This window comes from Tachypleus tridentatus, chromosome 13 (assembly GCF_004210375.1).
Source record: "Tachypleus tridentatus isolate NWPU-2018 chromosome 13, ASM421037v1, whole genome shotgun sequence".
NCBI lineage: Eukaryota > Metazoa > Arthropoda > Merostomata > Xiphosura > Limulidae > Tachypleus > Tachypleus tridentatus.
Window position 1 is genome coordinate 228,521,986 of NC_134837.1, and position 23,438 is coordinate 228,545,423.

Below are 23,438 nucleotides of genomic sequence, written 5' to 3' on the forward strand. Positions count from 1 at the left end.
GGTCATCTCGCTGACTACTACACTAACTAATCCTAGTGCAGTAAACTTACTGAGTACAGTAAACAAGAAAAACTAAAATCGAACACCAGACATTGAATTATAAAAGTGGCATTCAACTTCCACTTTTAGATTAGAGTTGCCTCCAAAGCAGCTGTTGGCGGTCACTTCAACATTTCAGGAAGGATAGAGCAGCTAGTGAATACTGCCAGAAATATAGAATTAAAATAAACACAGCGAAGACACAATTAGTAATATTTTCAAAATCAACGAAACATCAAAACGTACAACCCCAGTTCTACATGAACGGAGAGCTTCTCCAAATACAACCCCAGATCTACATGAACGGAGAGCTTCTCCAAATACAACCCCAGATCTACATGAACGGAGAGCTTCTCCAAACTGCAACATCTGCAAAAAGTTTAGGGTTGACATATGATTCTAAACTTACCCAGATAAAACATGTAAATAACATAAAAACTAAAATTTGGCGAAGAATAAACTATGCTGGGAGTCTAATTGGTAAAAACTGTGGAACAACACCAGAAAACATCATTAAAATATACAAGTCATACATTAGAGCTGTAATAGACTATGCAGCTCCTGCATGGATCAATGCAAGTGTAAATCAAATTCAAACCAAACTCCAAACATCACAGAATACACGAATTACATTAGCATACAGAGTACCTAAAACCACTTCATCAAAGTTCATGCATAATTACTCAAATACACAAACAATACCAGATAGACTTCTACAGAGTACAATAAAATATTTTGATAAAAATTGGCGAAAAAATGAGTTTTTATGCGAACTAAACAGATATTGCATATATGATGAAGAGAGACCTAAACACCTCTCCCCGTTAAACCTACACATCAGATCTTTAAGATAAAATCAAATTTAAAATAATAATAATAAATAGAGAGAGAGCTAGTCCTCGACCACCTTTGTGCAAAATTCAGTAACACCACCATTATGGACACTTGCATAAACCATAAATTATGTATATCTGATTTAAGCTCAACCTACAATGTAGATAATTTGTTATACTCTAAAGTTACTGATTTACTTGTATAAATTCATTTGTGTATTTTCAGGTACCTTAGTCCACGATCAAAATCCTTTTATCAACCTTCCCCGTTTACTACAGCAGGTGAGTTCCAATCCATAATTAGTGTTTCTGAAGTCTACATGTAATAATTATGTATTAAAAATCATTATTATAAATATTACATGAATTTTGCATATATTATTAGCAGATCGTTTTAAATTTGTCACGATTAGCTGAATTTAGTGCAGATATGTTTGTTTTTATATTTTGAATTTCGCTCAAAGTTACAAGAGGGCTATTTGTACTAGCCGTCTCTAATTTAACAGTGTAAGATTAGAGAGAGAGAGAGAAGGGGCAGCTAGTCATTACCACCCACTGACAACTCTTAGGCTACTCTTTTACCAACAAAGTGGGATTGACCATCAGATAATAACGCTCCCAAGACTGAAAGGGCTAGCATGTTTGATGTAACCGGGATTCGAACTCCGTGGTGGTCAGAGCACAGATGGCTCATTGTGTAGTTTTGTGCTTAATTCAAAACAACAAGTATACAAATTAATTTAGTTGGCATTCTAATGTCAGATTTTATGTAGGGCGAGTGGACTATAGTGGGCGACCTCTAAAATATATCAGACGTTGTTTAACTGCATATTACAAGCTCAAAGAAATACGATTGCCGTGCGATAACATTTGCAGCTATTAAATATAGTAACAATTGCTATAACAAAAAAGAAATATGATGAAGGCCGTTTACCAAAACATTTACCGTATATTTATGTCCTTGACAGAGATAATAACGTTTTTTATTTGCATTTTAATATTTAATTGAATATAACATTAAACGCTGGTAGGACAGCGATAAGCACACGGACTTACAAAGCTAAAGTCTGGAATTCTAGTGACACAACAGATAGCCAAATATGGCTTTGCTTTAAAACAGGGGTCACCAAACCTTTTTCACAGGGGCCAGATTACTTGGGGAATGAGAAGCGTAGGCCACATGATCATTATGTTCAATACTCATAAGCTAGAACAAAAGCTCTCTGTAAAAGACTTAACACTAAGTTTAGGATGCCACATAAGCCATGTGGGAGTAGCATGCAATACACACGTATAATAAAAAAACAAACAGAAATACAACCAACATTTTTATTTAACAAAAGGTTATCAAAGAAGGTGACATTAGCAAAAACAATTGTCACATCGCACATAGTGAGTACATATCTGAATTTCACTGAGCCGCAAAAAAGTTAGTAAGATTTATGAAATTGGCGTTTGGCTTTCAAAATATCTTCAATGTTCGGTTTTGAATTGCTGCATTTAATCATTAAAATTGCTTTCAAATGTTCATCAGTCAACCTTGATCGATGTACCGACTTCACATTCTTCATTTATGAAAATTCTTGTTCACAGACATAAGTTGTTCCGAACACTGATGTCATAACAGCTTTGGAAAATCATCTTCAGATATGCAGCTGTAAAATTCAATAAGTTGCCCCTCTCTGTGTTTTGCTTTCAACAAGTTTTTCTTGCAAATCAATGACCGCAAGCTGAAGTTCCATTGGCACGTCATCAGTAACACAATCAAAAGGATTCTGAAAAAGGAGAATGTCACTTTCGATTCTGTCGAGATCCGAAAATCTCTCTAAAAATGCTTATTTAAATCACCAATAATCTTTTTCTGAAACTCCAGGTTGACATCTTCTGTGATTCCTGCATGAAACTCATTGAAACACTGAAAATGAGAGAGGTTTTCTCCTTCCAAATGTGCTTCAAACAATGACAGCTTTCTCCGAAATCCTTTAATGATTGTATAGAGATCACAGACTAGGTTATTCTTCCCCTGAAGTTTCAAGTTCAATTCATTCATGTGGGATGTGATGTCAACCAAAAATGACAACTTTGACAACCAGGTTGGATCCGATAGAAGTGGATCGGCTCTATATTTCTCGATAAGAAATATATCTATTTCTCTTCTCAGCTGATAAAAACAAGACAAGACTTTACCGCAGCTGAGCCACCTCACCGCCGTGTGATAAGGCAAGTCACAGAAATTCGAATCAATTTCTTCAAGAAACGCCTTGAACTGGCGATGATTAAGTGCATGACCCTGAAAGAAGTTCACTGCAGGAATGACTGGTTTCAGTACGCAAGAAATATCTAAGTCTTTTCCACAGAGTGCTTGCTGATGTATGATGCATTGTATGAACAGAGCGCTTGGGAGTTGAAGATCTTCCAACTGTTTCCTGATCAGCCCCACCAGACCCTTCTTTACTCCAGCCATATTTTTTTCTCCATCAATTGTTACACCTCTAAGCTGATTCCACTGAAGGTTATAGTCTTGCAAAGTTTTATGCACTTCCATTAAAATGTTTTCTCCAGTTGTTCTTCCGTGCATGCTGTAAACTGATGCCAACTCTTCCGTGATCTGAAAGTTTAAATTAACTCCACGAATGAACACGAGAAGTTGTGACGTACTTGAGAGATCAGTAGACTCATCCAGTGCTAGAGAATACCATAGGAAGTTTCTAGCTTTTTGGCGTATCTGTAATGCGATGTTCTCTCCAAGTTCTTTTGCTCTCCGTACAACTGAAGTTGTTGAAAGACTGATACTTTCAAAGAAATTGGCTTTTTCAGGACGCAGCTCATTTGCTGCTTCCATCACACACTCTTTGATGAAGTTGCCGTCAGTAAAAGGTTTTCCTCGCTCTGCCATCCTATGCACTATTTTGTAACTTGTACGAGTGACAGATTCATTTCCAGCAAACTTTCTCGTGAAGATATTCTTTTGAGGTTCAAAAACACGTTTCATGGATTCAAATTTGCCAGAAAGGAACTTTTCTGAAAATTTCAAATATGTTGATAGATATTTTGTTTAATGGTGACACCGAAGATTGTACTCTTTCAAAACGGCAACACTTTCGGTGCATATCACACAAGTAGCTTTCTGATTTTTTGTTTCCATAAAGAAGTACTTTTCTCCCCATTCTTCATTGAAAGCACGACACTCAGAGTCCACTTTTCTTCTTTTAAAACCAGCCAGAACGATGGGTGGAAAAAAACAGGATCTGTAAATGAAAATCTAAGAACGGTGTGAGAAAAGTATTGTACTGGTCCAAGAACACACAAACAAGATATATTGAAACGTACGTTTGCCACGACACTTACCTAAGAACGAGTTACGAAAAGCGCATAACCCAACTACTAAGAGAAATGAGCTTGCTGAAGCGGTAACCCTAGGCTGCTGAATTTACAAGACGAGTCGATAGGACGAGGGTTAAGCCTGTACTTGTTTTCGAAATCCTAATGCTTTCATAGATACGTGCCTCGATATGAATAAACGGGCAGCAAGGACGAAAGAAGAATTTTCCTATTGGTTAAAAATGCGCATGACAGCCTTGTTTCTTTTTATCATAACGTCTTGTGTTTGTCAACTCAAAGCGACCATCGGTGTGATTTATTTTGTAATGACACTCAGACATTTGATGAAATGTCACTTTTTACTTCCAAGCGGCTAGCTGCTGGCGGGCCGGACAAAATGACCTCGAAAACCGTATCCGGTTTGGTGACTCCTGTTTTAAAAGAAACAGATGGACATTAATAAACAAAAGTTCTTTCACACACAACTCTTTGGGTTTTTTATTAACACTAGATGGCAGCACAAAAGATTAGTAAATTTAGGTGTGTCTGTCGGAAAGAGCAAGGTCTTTGATATGTCAATTATAAGTACAGATAGTTATTACATAGACATTCATCATTTACTGATGACGAATGACAATTCTACAAAAGTACAATCTCTACGTCTTTTAATAATGATTGATCCTATTTGATCAGTGAGACACGTCATTTAAATGTCAACTCATCGATTGTTAGATCTACTTATTGTTATTGGGGTGAATGGGAGGATTTAAAAATAAATTGTGCAGTCACGTGTACAACAGTTAAACTACACGGAAATATATAACAAGTACTAAACCGTTCGGTTAACTTTAGGGTAAAATATATATGCTATACTTTAAAATATGCAACGGAGAGAATATACTTTGGAATTTTAAACAGATAATAAACTATACCCATTGTGTGTGCAAGAGACAACAAACTTTATGGTGAAACCTACAAAAGATACTTTACTGTTTAATATTTATCAAGTACGAAAACATTCTGTTAAGTCTATAACAGATGATAATTCTACGATGAAATATATAAAAGATAAATTATACCTCGGAGAGTATAACGGATAGACCACTGTTGTAGGTTGTAAGAGTGAAAGTTGTATTTTATTTTGATAGAAGAAAGTTTGACATCATATGACTAGTGTGTCTTTAATGACTTTTACCTTAATAAAACTTTAGGAAATAATTTATGCAGTATATAAAGAAATATGTTATTTACAGAAGAATTATTAAAATAATTTGATTGAAGTAAAAAATCTAGGAAGACACAGAAAATAGGCAAAGAGACGTCAATGAACAATGAAAAAAATGAGAAGTACAAAATTACATCAGTGACATATAAAATGACATTAACAAAGTTCAAAAATATTATAACAAACAAAAAGTGACGAAGTACTAAAGATCATTGACGCCATGATAGAAACTGAATTGATAAATGTAAGGATCAGCCAGCTTAACACATATCTGTATTTCCTCAATAATTCCAACATCAAACACTATTAACTATGCAATGCTAAATAATAAAACTCATCTGAACTACATCTGTTACCATTATGGCTGTAGGACCTTTCTCCAGCTATACCACTACCTCATCCAGTGGCAGATTTCATTGTGGGGGCCCAGGGGTTAGTGATGTTTGTAGACCCTACATCCCATGTAATTTTACTTAGAATGAAATTATCATGGGACCACATTAAGACCATGGGCCCTGGGGTTGAGCCCCCTAAAGCCCCTACCTAAATACGCCATTGACCTCATCAAGTATGGAATTTGGCAACAACATCTACTAATCGAGACACTAACCTGCAACAAGTGGAACTGGACCCTGCAACACGACAATGACCCAACACATACCAGTAAATCCACCAAGGACTGGCTGAAAACTAATAAATGAAGAGTCCTGGAATGGCCGAGTCAAAGCCCAGATCTTAATCCCATTGAGATGCTGTGAGGTGACCTGAAACGGGCTGACATGCAAGAAACCACTCAAACATCTCACAGCTGAAAGAATTCTGCATTGAGGAGTGGGGCAAACTTTCTTCAGACCGATGTCAGAGACTGGTAGATGGCTACAAGAAGCGTCTCACTGCAGTTATTTCAGCCAAAGGGGGTAACACTAGCTATTAGGGGTAGGGTGTCCTAACTTTTTCCTCAGTTAGAATATGCATTTTTGTAGAATTACATTTATAGAAGATCTTGAAAAGTCTTTTCTTCAGTTTTAATTGTTTAGTTATATTCCTATAATATCTCAGTATTGTTAAAATTGAGATTAAATATCTATATATCCAAAAATGTTACAAAAATACACAGGCTTTCATAGGGTGTCCTAACTTTTTCACATGACTGTATGTTTTGTGGATGTGCTTTATGAACTTTTGCTTCAGTTACCAAATTTTATAGCAACCCATTAAGAAATAACTTTGTTATAAAATCCCGAACGTTGATGGATTTTCTTCCAATTTTTTTTGTTCGTAGGAATGTGTGTGTTTTCTTATAGTAAAGCCACATCGGACTGTATGCTGTATCCACAGAAGGGAATCAAACCCCTGATTTTAGCGTTATAAATCCGTAGACTTGCTAGCAAGGAACTTGTTCATACGCACAGTATGGAAGCTTTGTTTGACAGAAAGTATATACTATTAAGGATTTTTTTCAACTTTGTCTCACTGATAGATCAATAGAACCTACAATTATAAGTCTTATTTGGCGTAAATATAAATCACACATACAACTTTATTCAACAAGAACTGCTCAAATTTAACTTTTTCACATCTATACACATCTGAAAAGTCACATGAACTATCGATCTATCGTTTTTCCTACAGCTTCACCTTAGAGATAAGTGGAGCGTTTTTAGTTTGTCATTCGGATTAAAAACGGATTAAAACACTAAAACTATAAGGCGAAATGACGTGCAGATACATAATTATTAGTGATACTACGTAAGCAAGATGGGCAGTTTCTAGGTGACGTTTTTAAAGAATCAAACTTTTCGGCACACATCTAGAAGGATTTACAAAATTATCCTACTTAAAAGACATTTAGCATCACATGATATTAGCTCAAGGATAATAAATAATGCTTGATACAACTCTACCAATTGTATGGGAGATAAAAAACTGTTAATCTAAATTCTATGGCGTCAGTGTAAAGGAAGCTATTAACACCGTTTTAGAGAGGAAAACTTCCACTATGTAATTTAAAGAACCTGGTTGATTCTGTAAAGTGAAAGTGTGATCCGAATAATAGGGGCCCAGCATGGTCAGATGGGTTAAAGCGTTTGACCCGTAATCTGAGGATCGCAAGTTCGAATCCCTGTCGCACCAAACATGCTCGCCATTTCAGCCATGGGGGCGTTATAAAGTTTCAGTCAATCCCACTATTCGTTTGTAAAAGAGTAGCCCAAGAGTTGGTGGTGGATGGTGATGACTAGCTTCCTTTTTTCTAGTCTTACACTGCTACATTAGAGAAGGCTAGCGCAGATAGCTCTCGTGTAGCTTTGTGCGAAATTCCAAAGCGAACAAACAATGTACTGTTCAAATTGTTTTTAATTAATACTCCCTACATACGGGTGTGGCTTTTCTGCATAATTCATGACGTTTCACAGAGTTACATTAAGGATTGAATTAAACAACTCTATTATCAGTATATATCTAATTAATTAGCATCAGATTGTAGCTATCAAACGTGTATATTTTCCAGGTTTAATTTACGAATTTATATGGGAAGCATTTTTAAAATTCTGAAACTATGTTTGTATGTTTTAATGTGACTCGTCTGCGTTCTGAAGTCTTCTCTTTTCGTTTGTTTCACTTCAATATTGCAAAAAAATACACTGTCTGTTTGGATTATTCTAAACACAATGTACTGGCACAATGTGATAATTTTTTCCTGTTTGGCCCAGCATGGCCAAGCGTGTTAAGGCGTGCGACTCGTAATCTGAGGGTCGCGGGTTGGAATCACTGTCCCACTAAACATGCTCGCTCTTTCAGCCCTGTGGGAGTCATAATATATCAGTAAATCCTATTATTTGTTGGTAAAAGAGTAGCTCAAGATTTGACGGTGGGTGATGATGACTAGCTGGCTTCCCTCTAGTCTTACACTGCTAAATTAGAGACGGCTAACACAGATAGCTCTCGAGTAGCTCTGTGCGAAATTCAAAACAAACAAACAATTCTTCCTGTCGTGATAAATAACTAAATTTCTAAACTAACAACAGAAGCCTGTCCATCTACAGTCATGTGAAAAAGTTAGGACACCCTATGAAAGCCTGTGTATCTTTTGTAACATTTCTCGATACATAGATATTTAATCTCAATTTTAGCAATACTGAAAGATTATAGGAATATAACTAGACAAGTAAAACTGAAGAAAAGACTTTTCAAGATCTTCTGTAAATGTAATTCTACAAATATGCATATTCTAACTGAGGAAAAAGTTAGGGCACCCCCACATTTATTCCCACTTAAAATGGCTTAACTCAAACACAGGTGTATCAAACCAGGTGCACATGATTAGAAGATCGTTACACTTCATTTTGAATGAGGCTTGCCCTATTTAAACTTCAGGCATTTAGTTTGGTGTGCTCCTGACTGTTGAAGTGAGAGTGAGCAAAAGAGTTGTCTGAGGCCTCTTCAGAAAGAAAATTATAGCAGCTTATGAGTCTGGTAATGGATTTAAAAAGATCTCAAAAGATTTTGAAATCAACCATTCTACTGTCCAGAAAATAGTCAACAAGTGGAAAGCTTTCAAAACAACTGCCAACATGCCCAGGTTTGGTCGTCCAAGCAAGTTCACCCCGAAAGCAGACCGCAAGATGCTAAAAGAGGTCTCCAAACACCCTAACATGTCATCACGGGACCTACAGCAGGCTCTGGCTACTGTTGATGTTAAAGTGCATGCCTCTACAATCAAAAAGAGACTGCACAAGTTTAACTTGCATGGGAGTTGTGCAAGAAGGAAACCTTTGCTCTCTAAGAGAAACATCAAGGCCAGACTGAAGTTTGCCAGAGAGAATATAGACAAAGTCCAGGACTTCTGGAATAATGTTCTTTGGACAGATGCGTCCAAACTTGAATTATTTGGACACCAGAACAGAGGACGTGTTTGGCGTAAACCAAATACAGCATTCCAGGAAAAGAACCCCATACCAACTGTGAAGCTTGGAGGTGAAAGTGTCATGGTTTGGGGCTGATTTGCTGCAGCAGGACCTAGACAGCTCACAATCATAGAATCCACCATGAATTATACTGTGTATTAGAGTGTACTTGAGGATCATGTGGAGACCATCTGTACGAAAATTAAAGCTGAAGCGGAACTGGACCTTGCAACACGACAATGACCCAAAACATACCTGTAAATCCACCAAGGACTGGCTGAAAACTAATAAATGAAGAGTCCTGGAATGGCCGAGTCAAAGCCCAAATCTTAATCCCATTGAGATGCTGTGGGGTGACTTGAAACGGGCTGACATGCAAGAAACCCCTCAAACATCTCACAGCTGAAAGAATTCTGCATTGAGGAGTGGGGCAAACTTTCTTCAGACCGATGTCAGAGACTGGTAGATGGCTACAAGAAGCGTCTCACTGCAGTTATTTCAGCCAAAGGGAGTAACACTAGCTATTAGGGGGTAGGGTGTCCTAACTTTTTCCTCAGTTAGAATATGCATTTTTGTAGAATTACATTTACAGAAGATCTTGAAAAGTCTTTTTTTTCAGTTTTAATTGTTTAGTTATATTCCTATAATATCTCAGTATTGTTAAAATTGAGATTAAATATCTATATATCCAAAAATGTTACAAAAATACACAGGCTTTCATAGGGTGTCCTAACTTTTCACAAGACTGTATATTTAACTTTCAAGGCAGCGTTGGAAATCATGTGTTTCTCTTTGATGTACAGGTTTATAACCATTAAAAACAGCTTATATTTAAATGTCACGTTTTCAGTGGTTCTTTTCAAATTGGCACCAACAAACATTATACACTAGAAGATTAGTTTGTTTGTTTGTTTGGTGATAATTAACACCAAGCTGCACAATGGGCTATCTGTGCTCTTCTCCCCACAGGTATCGAAAATCGGTTTTTTAGACATACTGCTGTGCCACTAGGGGACAGGAGGTTAGATTTAGTGCTTATTTGTAAGGGAGCTGATTCTCATAGCATTTAACGACTTTTTTATTTATATTTTTACCTTAAATTGCTTATTAAGTTGTTTCAACTATATAATTGTTTACAGGCATTGTATTTAATAATTTATGTTTTGAAATACGTATGTGTGAGGTAAATTCATAATTTTGTGACAAAAACTTGCAGAAAAATGCGGGTACGTAAATGTAAGAAAATATGCCCACTATGTGTCTTTTCATACATAAAAAAAATCGAGCATCGTAAAAGTCAAGCGATTAAAATATAAAATTAAAATAAAATATTTGTGAAATTGTAAGACGTTGAAATTTTGAAAATAGTGAGACTGGAAACATGGCAACAAATAATTCATTCAAAAGAAAAGTTATAGCAAGGTTGACAGGAGTGGGGGAAGGGGCAACTTCATTCAAAAACTTTACTGGAGTAAACAGATTTCCCTCCTACCTTTTTCTCCTCTAAACGCACCTATCAGAAAAGAAAAACGTTGAAAAGAAAAGGTGAAAGAAAATAGCAAACTGTGAAAAGAAAGAAAGAAAAAGAAGTAATGAAATAGAAATAGAAGTGTATATATATATATATATATATACAAACGGCACCGTATCGTTCCTCCAATCATATTAACACAAACATGGATGTAGTTACAAGGACACACTTTCAGACCGCCAACTTACTTATAAGTCTGAGGGATCGTAGTTATTTATGGCAAATAGAAAATTCATTTTTATATGAAAGAAGCCCCCTCTCAGTAATTTTCTTCCTTTTACTTAAATGAGAAGTAAATTGTTGCAGGATTAGCAAGACTAGCTTATTTACTGTGCAACACTAGACAGCATTTAGGGTTAGTTGTTGTCAAAGAAGTGGTTAAAAACTCTAGAGTTCGGTGGCTTTGCTCTTATGGACCCCACAGCGATGGGTGAACGTTAACCACAATACGGTAACAATCAAAGATCTGTCTTTATGTTTCGTATATTTTGCCCCACCTACCAGTCACAAAATGTTTTACATGTGTCTAGTTACAATAGAGAAAATAAGATAGAAACTTCTCCCTTAAAAACGTTTGATGTTCTTTTAGAATGTTATAAAGGTTAAGCAAATGAAGTAAGGAATCTGTAAAATGAAAATAATTATTTCTATTTTTTTACCATTTTAAACTCCTTGCCCTTAGACAAACTCAGTAAAAGCTTCGGAAATTCACAGAAAATATTTAATATAAATCTGATTTTTAATGTTCAACAGTCTTGTACTGCTTACTAAAAGCTTAACAAACTTCACCGAGGTAAGCTTAATACATTCAGAGTTATTTGTAGTTTCATGATTACGTCATGGTTGTTACAAATTCGGTCAAATTATATGACTCCGAATTTTTTGACTTAATAAATAGTATTGACTTGTATTTCACTTATTTATGAAGTTCGATTCTGAGGACTCCTACAAAAAATTTTAACGTACACCCAAGTCCTTATTCGGCCCTGAGAGTGATAACGGCTTAGAAACTATCAGATTGTTGCATATAAAATACCGGATTTTCATGTGCAAATTTGAAACTAGATTTTTAATGCCTTAAAGAGAAACATTATCATAAATTCGTCAGAGTAATATAGTGTATTGTTCAATTCATTTCAAGCTCACTTTATTTTTCTCATTTGAGAAAATCTTATTTATATTGTTTTTTTTATTATCATGAATAAAACTGATTGATTGTATGTTTTGAAAATGGGTTACCACAGGTATCGAAAACCGGTTTCTAGCGTTGTAATTCTACATACATACCACTGTGCCACTGGGGACAGTAAAATTGATATTCATGTAATTTTCTTATAAGTTCAAGCTTGGTCACATTGCTGCGACGGCAGCTCATAATATCAGTCATTCATTTGGTGATGGCACAGATAATTAGTGCACAGCACAGCGTTAGTTCGAAAGATTTCACTCTGGAGACACATGTCTTGAAAATGAGCCACGAAGCCGCCCTCGGACAGCCATTAATGAGGAAGAATTGAAGGCCTTAGTTGAACCAGATACCCGCCAAACCGTGAGAGAAGTTGCCGACAAACGTAATGTTCATTATTCAACAGTTTTCCGACATCTTGAAGCAATTGGTAAGGTGAAAAAGCTGGATGAATGGGCGCCTTTCGAACTGACTGAAAACCATCAAACAAGATGAGTTGAAATTTGTGTCTCATTTCTTAAGCAACTAAACGACCCGTTTCTTCATAGAATTGCCACCTTTGGTGGAAAATGGATTCTTTACGACAATCGATGACGATCCAGACAGTGGCTTGACTGTGATAAAACACCAAAACATATGCCAAAACCACCTCTTAACCCTTATTGTCAGTGTTTGGTGGTCGTCAGCAAATGTGATTCATTATTCTTACTTAAACCAAGGAGAAACAATCACAGCAGAGAAATATTGTTCTGAACTTGAAATTATGCATCAAAAGTTGTCATGAAAACTTCAGTAATAGTTAGTTGCAGTGGACGCATGTGCTTCATGACAGTGCTTGACCTGATGTCTCACGTGTTAGTATCCAAAAAACTAAGTGAACTTCAATATGAAACTTTACGTCATTTATCATATGCACCAGATCTTTCCTCTATAAATTATCACTTTTTTTAAACATTTGGACATTTTTAAAGGAAATAATTTTGCAAACCAAAGGTCAATTAATAGTTCCTTTAAAACAGGGGTGTGCAACATTTTTCGTCGGTGGGCCATATAACCAACTTCATCAATCAAGCGGGGCCACTTAAAAAACAAGCTTATTCGTGTACATGCACAATAAATTAAAAAAAATTCTCAAAATGCAAGCAATAATATTTTATATTTTTGCATGAGTGATCATTTTAGTGCGACACTTGAAATTTAGAGTCCTTGCAGAGCTTGTCAATATCAGCTTTGACAGAAGTGGTTGCCACTCTTAACTGACTGGTCAAATGTTCATCAGTCAGCTGACTTCTACATTTGGTTTTGATGAGCCTTATTTTGGAGAAAAATTGCTCACAGCAGTAGGTGCTACCAAAAAGGGAGGCAATTCTTTGTGCATGACGGGACAAATTGGGAAACTTTTCACGTACACAGAGTTTATAAAAGTCTAGCAAACTGTTTTCAGAGAATTTCCTTTTAGTGTCCATGTCAGCCTGCAGTTCAATGAGTTCCATTTGGCAATCATCAGGACTGTCTTCCACTGCCAAATCAAAAGGTTGAGCGAACAATTTCAATCTAATTTCAGTTTGTCTGAAATCTGGAAATCTGTTTGCAAACTCATCACGCAGCTTTTGTACACTGGTTCCATATTTGGTGCAATCCAGATTAGGAAATTCCAGTTTCCTGGTTGCAAGACATGTAAAATGGGTCAATATGGCTCTTCTCAACTGAACCTGGAAAAGTTCCAATTTCTTCTCAAAAGCACAAATATGCTCAAACAACTTATTCACAAGTTGACTTTTCCCTTGTAGTTTTAAGTTTAAATCAGACAGATGCTGTGTAATGTCTGTGAAGAATGCTAAGTCATTCAGCCAGTTCTCATTGCTCAAGAAGTCCACATTCTGACGTTTGCTCTCCATGAAGAACTTAATCTCCTCTCGCAGATTCCAGAATCTCTTCAAAGTAGCAGCTCTACTAAGCCAACGTACAGCAGAGAAGTACAAAACATCTGAATACTCACTGTCCAGCTCATCTAAAAAGTTTTAAATTGTCGATGATTTAATCCTCGTGTTCGAATATAATTTACGCATTGGACGACATTTTCATGACTTCTGCAAAATCCAGAACTTTGGTGCACAAGCTCTCTTGGTGAATAATGCAATGGCTTACAACTACGTCTTGTGCTCCAATTGCAGTTAGAAATTTCTTGGTGAATCCATTTGTCCTACCTGTCATGGAAGGAGCACCATCTGTTGTAACACCACATAATTTATAAGGATTCAGTTCAAACTTTTCTACAACCTTAAGCACTTGTTCACAAATATCCTGTCCTGTGGTTGTGGAGGAAAGGCTTGCCATATCTAAAACTCTTCGAAAACATCAAAGCCTGCAGTAACAGCTCTGATGAAAATGACAAGTTGGGATGTGTCATTGATATCAGTGCTTTCATCCAAAGCCAGACTGAAAGCTTCACACGAATTCAATCTCTCTTTCAAAGTTTCTTTGATGTCCTCTGAAAGATCTTTTGTCCTGCGTGAGACAGTAAAGCGGGAAAGGCTAGTTTGCTCCACCAAATATTTTTCTCTGGACATGCATATTCTGTGAATATTGTTAAACAATTTTAATAAATTCTCCATCACTGAAAGGCTTTCCTTTTCTGCCATACATTCACAAAGCTTAAAACTCAGTTTTGTCACCAGTTCTGAATTTTTCTTGAAAGTGGTAAAACACCTTGTTGCTTTTCAATGGATGTTTTAAATGTTCAATTTTGTCCTTTCGTGCCTGACCAACAATTTCATCAAACTGGGAGGAGTGCTTAGTTGCGTAATGTCGCTTAATATTGTACTCTTTCATGACTGCAATTGTAGTTTGACAGACGAGGCAGACAACACCTTGATTATGTGGGACAACAAGATATTTTGTGCATCATTCACTGTTGAATAACCTTCCCTCATCATCAATTTTCGTTTCTTAACTGCTGACATTTTACTAGCCCTGAAATCAAAACAAAACTTATTCTCACGAAAATAGCAAAGTAGAAAAAAACATAGAATTTATTTACACATGGAACCTCTTATGGACAGAAACACATGTTTCTAAATTGGCATCCCGATCATAGCCTTCCGGTACTTAAATTAATTGAGAATAGCAAAATACAGTGTGACCTCGCCTATTCGCGGTTCGCCATTCGCGGCCCCGCATATTCGCGGGTTATGCGCGAACTGCGTTTTGTAGGTCACAGAGACTGAAAGGGCTTTTCGAGGAGATTTCTGTTGTATTTACTCAATCAAGCCGTTTTATCAATTGTCGTCTTCACCAAACAAGATTGACTGCTATTGGCTGACTGCCTCAGCTTCCCCAACAACGCAAACGGCAAAGCACAGCCCGGTAACGCACGGTACAATTTAGTGAAATACATAACACTATGCAATATTGCTACATTATTACTGCATCAATGAGTATAAGTATCATTAGTGTTTGGGAAGCATTTCATATAGTATATAATCGCATACATATACGTTTTAAAACTGCATCCAATATTCGCGGTTTTCGCTATTCGCGGGAGGGTAAAGAACGTAACCCCGCGAATAACGAGGTCACACTGTACATAGAATCAGATGCATCTGAAAGCAAAAATTTTAATAAATTCAGTAAAGTCACAACAATATGCTAAATAATAATCAATTTACCTTCAATCTCTTGTAGTAACTGTAAAAGGTAATAAAATTTTCACCAATAATGAATGACGGACAGCAGAGGTTAGGGAAAATTGTCGCCAGCGGGCAAAGGCGAGGTTCAGGACATGACGTTGAGTCGTAGACAATAGTGCTAGTGCACGTCACCTATTCATGCCCTAAGGAGGCCGACCAATCGAATTCGGCCTGCTCCTCTCTAGCAAAGATAATTTTAGAAGTTTGTCGAGTCGAAGCCTGGGAATCCCGTAGGATCGATGCTTTTAAAAATATTCCATTTGCGTTGGATTACAGATCAGGCCACATGGTTAGATTACAACAACTAGGGCCACACTAAATGGCTTGGCGGGCCGGGTTGTGGCCCGCGGGCCGCCTGTTGCACACCCCTGCTTTAAAAAAATTTCATTGCATCTAAGGTCGTCCAGTTCTTTAAAGATGGCATTTGTGAACATCCAACTTGTTAGCAGAAGTTTATTGGGTTTAAAGGAGTTTATTTTGGTTAAATAAATTAAACAACAAAAAGATATACTTGTTTGACATTTTCCTTTAAAAATCCGACATCTCATATGCAACAGTTTGAATCAACAGAGTGCATAAGAAGCAAAAACCTGAAACGGTGTCCTTAACTCATTAGAATCTACAGTAGAATGCATAATAAAGTTGTAACGGTTTATAATAGCACACCGCTTCAAACAGAGTTCAGCAACAAAAAATTATCAAATTGTAACATCACAGTTTAGCACTTACCAGAAACACAATGAATCAGCGTTGTTTTTTTTTAATTTCTCCTTTGAGTGTGTTTGTATTTTTCTTATAGCAAAGCTACATCGTGCTATTTGCTGAGCTCACCGAGGGGAATCTAACCTCTTATTTTAGCGTTGTAAATCCGTAGACTTACCTGTACTAGCGGGGGTCTTTTGCCTTGTGTGTATAATTGAATTGGCTAGAAAATATTTATTTGGATCATTTATGTACATGGCTTTATAAACTCTGAACTAGTTCTTTTAGTATGAATTTGTTAATCAGATAACCAGTTACTCCTACTTCTTCAGGGAGAAACAGTCTGAAGAATAACACAAGAATCATCTAGATCATTCAAAATCATTAAATGATTTATTTGTTTTACGACAAAGCCACATTAGGCAATTTGCTATGTCTACGATATAGAAATCAAACCCTGGATATTTGCGTGGTAAGTCTGTAAGCTTATTACTGTCCCACAGGAAGACACATCTAAAGGCATATAACGCCACACAATAAAATCAATATTGTTTCACTAAAGGGGACTCTTTCTCACATAACACCGCATTCTAATTTAAGACGCACACTACTTTTAAAAAGCGATTTACAAGAAGAAAAATTTGGATAACAATTAGAAAAGAGTAAATATATTTTAAAAGAGTTTATTAATGAAACAAAAATGTTTATAATGTATTTAAAATGAAATAGAATAAAATTATGTAAAAATATAGAAGAAATTTAAAATTTGTATTATAATAATGTTTCTTCCTGCTTTCTTTATTTAATTACAATGCTACTTCGATGTTTTTTCTGACTCCTGTTATATTCTGAAATTGAAGCATTTTATAGCTTGTTTTACTATTGTCTCAAAGAATATCATCTTGTGTTCCATATTCTGCATTGGATAAACAACGTTTTAAAAAAATTTATAATAATATTGTCCGACACTTTTTTCCAAGCTTTTGAAATCCACTTCACTATATTTTATACTGATGCCTTTTTTATTTTGCCACTTGGTGTCAAAGCATGATTGTCTTTATTCAGCCAAGTATCATAATGCTTACAGATACGATCTTTGGATGACTTGTTAATAGACACATGAAGAGATTGTAACTGACCTGTCATTCCGTAAGGAATTATCACCTGATCGCTATTTTTGTTCCTTAATATACTCCTGATTGTATCGGAGAGATGGTCATGAAATGCATGCATTACAAGCATGCTCCATTGTTTTAATAATGCACCAGGCTGACGTTCCAATACACATCCCAAGCACTCTTCCATTAACTCTGATGTCATCAACATTTTTGGGGGGGCACGAAGTATTACATCTTTGCAAAAATTTTCTTTTTGCAGTGTTTTTCTGTTTAATATAACATGCGGTGGTAATTTACTTCCATCTGTAGTTACACATTGCATGACACTAACTCTTGACTTTGCATAACCATTAATTTTGATTTTCACCTGTGTTTCTCCTTTGGCATTTACAGTGCAGTTGCGCGGCATGTAAAAAAACTGCCGTTTCATTTGCATAACCGATTTGGTTTAGGGAATATTGATTCCTTTGGCATAGACAAATAACGTAACGTTGGTATTCAATAAGTTTTGTTTCAAAATTGTAACACTCTGAAATACGTTAGAACGGTAGTATCAATTTCAGGATATTTTCCTTTTCTTTGGCCAGGAAATGACTTTATATTTTTCTTGCAAGAAAACAACTTAGTTTTCATACCACGCCAACGCTCACTCACTGTATACTTTTTACTGTCTACACGATTCCCAATCTGTTCGGCTTCCAAACTAACTTTTCTTTTAAATTCGGCAGCTGACGTAAAACGCTTTTCCGTGGGTAAAAAAACCAGTAAAATGGCGTGTAAGAAACAGGAAAGTCAGACAAGGACTGAGGACGGTGATATCCAACTACACCGCTAGAGGCGTTAACATCGGCAAATTAGACGTTTTGTACATGTTTTTTAGTCTTTTTAACCTAAGTTATTTTTAAAATATAGTCTAATCTGTTTATTAATGTAGGATTTTTTGAAAATATTTGTTCGAGGAAAATGATGTTTTCGAGACTTTTGAAGAGTGAAAAACAATACCTCGAATTTAAGACGCACCTTTTTTCATATTTTTTTGCCGAACTGAAAAATTAGGGTGCGTCTTAAATTCGAAGTAATTTAGCATATTAACTTATTTCAAGTTAATGACTTATAAATTATTAACTTATATCTAACTGAAGGAAAGGGAATACTGTAAATTAGTGTACTTGGATTTTCAAGAAACTTTTGACAAGATGCCACATAAAAGAGTACTTAAGAGAGCCGTATTAATGGGATTGGGGAAGAGTTACTTGTTATTTACTGCTGATAGTGCAGAATGATAACATTATAGCATTTCGGTCTTTTTATCATGATATTTTTTAAAAATATATATTATACTGTGTTTAATGAAATGGATATAGGAATTATGGTATCAAAAAGTGCTTGCAAATGAGTATTGCAACTGTCCCATGAAATCAAAATAACTGGAGGATTTTTCATGAGGTTAAAACTGTTCTTTGCAAATTACTAAACAAAATGTAAGACCAGTTGATAAAAAGCAGTGGTAATATCTGTGTGTTTCGTTAAGAGACCACATGTGAGTCAAAACGTAAATCATCAAAAGACTTAACTAAAATTTTTCTTGATATTGTTCCCTTGTATAAAATAAGGATATTTATTAAAGTCGTATGAAATTTACATACATACACTTGTATGTACAGCATTGCTGTAGCCAGAGTGAAAATTTTATCCAAGGTTCAAGCACTGACAAGCACGCAGGATAGACATTACATATTATATACCTTTTCCATATGGGTGTAAAGTTAAATATTTTCAGGTTTAATTTCAAAATTTAATCGAAGTCCAACTGTCAGTGATATTATAGCTATCTACAGCCTTAATTTTCATTGATGTTAGTTATTATTGAATAAAACATCTGACATTAAAATTATAAAGTAATATAAATAATTATTTAAAAACACAGACAGGAATTATAAACAATAACTAAATGGATATTGGACTTCAAGTCTTTACTTAGGCCACACCAAGACATGAGTGTTCCATAATCTTCTTTACCATCAAGATATTATTTCACCATGTGTGTTGTATGCTTGGGATAAATCTCTTGCTGAAAGATAAATTGTTGCCGAAAGTTTGGTTCATGTTTGAATGGCATAATGAATCAAAATTGGCCAGTAATTGCAGCAGTTAGCTGCTACCACTTTGTGTAGAACACCTACATCACTAACTGAGATGCAGATCCAAACTTGAACTGATAAGCTGCCACACTGCACTGTAAATGTTGTGCACTGACTATGATACAGTTCTTTGGTGTTGATAAAGATTGTTGTAGATTGTTGCTGAATAATTGTATCTTGGAATCATCTGTAAAGATCACACTGTCTCCAGTTTAGCCCATTTTACTGTTTATGGTTAAAAGACTATTTCAGTAGTTTGGTTTGGTGCTCTCTCTTTGGAGCAATTTTGAAGGAGTTACACATCCAAGAGACCACTTCAGGCACATTGACCCATATTTATAAAAAGGTCCTTGAAAAGAATCTGAAGCTCTTCATTATTTTTAGAACATATCCTGTAATACATGATATCACTTCAACAAAATTATACTCCATTTTCTTCTTATGACCTTAGCCCCATTTTGGTGTGGGGTCAGCTATTCAGGTCCTCCTTCTCTGTAGATTATGATTATGTGCATAATTTCTAATTATTCTCAACTCTCTTGTATCCTTGCCCAGTATGTTTTTCTACCATATTATTTTTTACTTTTCTATTTCTTCATCACTCCACTGGCACTTCCATCCTTCTTCACTTCTTACTACATATCCAAACTATCTCAGTTTTGCACTCTTTCATTTTTCTGTGATCTTACAGATCTCTCATTATTCTTTTTCTCCAATATATCTTCAGCATTCATCTTGATATTTTCATTTTAGTTCATTGTAAAAAAATTATCCTCCCTTCTTCTAATGGTCCAAGTTTCTGCTCCATAATTCAGAACTGAATACTGTTTTGTATATTTTCATAAACACCAGTTGTATTTTCTTGTAGAGAATCATCTTCTCTCCCCCCCTTTCCTGCCTTCCAATAACTCCATTTTCCCAGTGTTTACCTCTAAGCCACTCATTTCTATATTTTTCTGTTACATTTTGCATTTCTCCTGTAGTCCTTCCTTGACTCAACTGTTATATCCAAATCATCTGCAAACAAGAGGTCTTAAAGCATTTTTCTTTTTGACTTCTAATTCAAAACATCTATCATTATCACAAACAGGAAAGGGCATAAAGCTAATCCTTAACTTAGACCTTTATAAACTCTTCAGTTTCTCATTATTCTTATTCTTACTGCTGTCTTTTTTTTTTTTTTTCATTATCCTCACCAGCTTCTCTGGGACTACCTTCTTTGTGGTATAACATCAAATGATGTCCCATAGTACCCTATCATACCCATTTTCCAAATCCACAAAGCATTGGTATAGTTTCCTGTTTCTCTCTAAAACTTTTCATGCAACTTTCCAGCTACTAATGTAACATTTACTGTGCCCTTTCAAAGCATAAAATCACATTGCATTTATGGATCTGTACAACTTCTCTATTAACCTATATACTTTTTAAAATATGTTCAGTTAACTTAATGCCTTAACTTTTAGTTTAGTATGCCACTTTTTTCTTTTTGTATAGAGACCAAAATATATTTTTCCCAATCTGAAGATATTTGTTCTTCTTCCCATATTTCCTATAGAAGTAGTCATGTCCATTCCTAAGCTTTTATCTTTTCTACTACCACTTCTCTTTGACAACTTGCTTTCTCAAGTTCTATTTTATCAATGGCTCTCTTTACCTTCATCCTTTTGAATTCTTCCACTGGACCTTCTGCAACTTCTTTCTAAAACTCTCTCAGGTTGTCTAAATTCACCACTTCTTGATAATATCATTTTAATTTCTTCTTAACTTCCTTTTTGTGAAGTTGTTTAGAGCCCTGTTTTTTCTTCATGATATTTATTTTTCCAACATTTTTTTAGCTTGTTCCATTAGTTTTGCTATCCTATAAGTTACCTGCTCTCCTTTCAAATTTCCCACATTTTCATATTATTCTTTCCAGACTTCACTGTTTGCTTTGACAACTACTTCTTTAGCTTTATTCTTGAATTTTCCATATTTAGTTCTTGCATATTCATGATTGTTATGTTTCATTTCTTTAAACACCTTTCTCTCCTTTGATGAGTTCCTCCTTTCATGATACCACAAAATTTAGTTTCTGTTTCTGCCAGTATTGCTTTCATATTACTCCATTCCTTATTTACACTTTCCCCCCTCTGTTTTTCCTATTTATGCTCTTCCCCTCCCTTGAATATTTTCACTTAAATTTTGCTACCTTATTTGTGCATGTGGTAATATTATGTCCTTGAGTGTTCAGCTTTTATTTCACAATTTATTCTCCAATTCTTGCTCTTTTTCTCTTTTCTTACCCTTTATATCTGCAATCAATAGCTTGTTTTGGATCACTACTACCTTTCCTTGAATCACTTTGCAGTTTATTATAATTCACCTGTCTTTTTTTCTCTTAACAACACATAGTCCATTTGAGTTTTATATTATCCATTTTTGTAATTAATTAAATGTTTTTCACTCTCTCTCCCCAAAATCTCTGTTGACAGAACACATGTCTGAAGCATCAGCCATTTCTAGCAAGCTTTTCTCTATTACTTCTATATCCTTTCCTCCATGTACTCAACCAAAACTTTCTTCATTTTATCTACATGGCAGTTAAAATCTTCAATCATTATTTCCTCTAACTGGGTCTTCAAGAACTCTGTAAGTTACTCCTTTTCTTCTACCAAACATCCTTACTGTGGTGCATTATGCTGATACTATATTTATGATTTCTGTCCCATCACTATTTTTAGACTCATCAACCTCTTACTTATTCTATTCATCTTCATTTCTATTTTTTTATTTTCAAAATTCCAATTAAAACTATGCCTACCCCATTTAGTCTTGTACTTTAATCATTACAAAACACCTTAAATCATCATCTAGCAACCTGGAGCTTTTTTTCTTTCCATTTTATTTTCTGTACACATAATTCTTTTATTTATTTGCATTTCATTACATCTGTTATATTGCATCTACTAATTTCTTTCGCTGCAGCCACAGATACTATGGTATGTCTTAGCCATTTTCACAGCAGTTGGAGGTTGTTGCTGTGCATGGTATCCAAGGTACACTCTACATTCCTGGTAAACCCAATACTCAAATTATTGGTTTGGTCATGGATTTTTTATGTATCTTAGTTTGGAACTGACATATGCAGTTGGAATGAATACTTATAGTATTTAAATTAAACAGCTTATATTTTTACCACAGTAGTTAAAATAAGACAAAAAAATAAATACACTTTTGACATATTCTTTGAGAATTGATTTCTATGAACAGTAGGAAATAACTTATTGTTTCTGTTGATTTAATTCCTTTTCTTTGTTAACAGATGCTAAATCTGAAAAACCCTTCTCAAATGGAACAAAAAAGAAAGGAGGTTTAGGAAAGTTGTTTCGAAGTTTTGGTGCCAAAAAAGACAAATGTAAAGAGAAAAAGTCTCGAAAGTCAGAAAAGAATGTCCGAAAACTGCAATTACCTTGTAAATCGCCCTGTTCCAAAAATCATGTCGAAGGTAGGTGTTACATAAATAGTCTTTTAAATATGCATTTCTAAAGTGTAATTACTTGTATTATAATTTGAAAAAGCACATCATGTGAATAGTTAAAACAATTTTGCTCAGTGTTTCTTGCAAACATTGTGTGTTAAACTTTAATGATTTCCAAGAATTCTTCTGTTGAATATTTCAATGTTAATTTTTTGCTACTGCTTGAAGAAAATTTTAACTGAAGCCCTACAATTCAACATATGAAACTGTATATTAGGGTTATTTGTT

General features: G+C 35.3%; 1 protein-coding gene across 2 annotated transcripts in view; it reads left to right on the top strand.

Moving 5' to 3' along the window:
- LOC143240507 (SAM and SH3 domain-containing protein 1-like) overlaps positions 1-23,438 on the top strand; it is a 188,298-nt gene that overhangs the window by 70,197 nt on the left and 94,663 nt on the right. For both annotated transcript variants that reach the window (XM_076483039.1, XM_076483040.1), the window contains exons 5-6: positions 1,099-1,154; positions 22,995-23,177. In XM_076483039.1, coding sequence (XP_076339154.1) covers positions 1,099-1,154; positions 22,995-23,177 — 239 coding nt within the window. The remainder of the gene's footprint in view (positions 1-1,098; positions 1,155-22,994; positions 23,178-23,438) is intronic.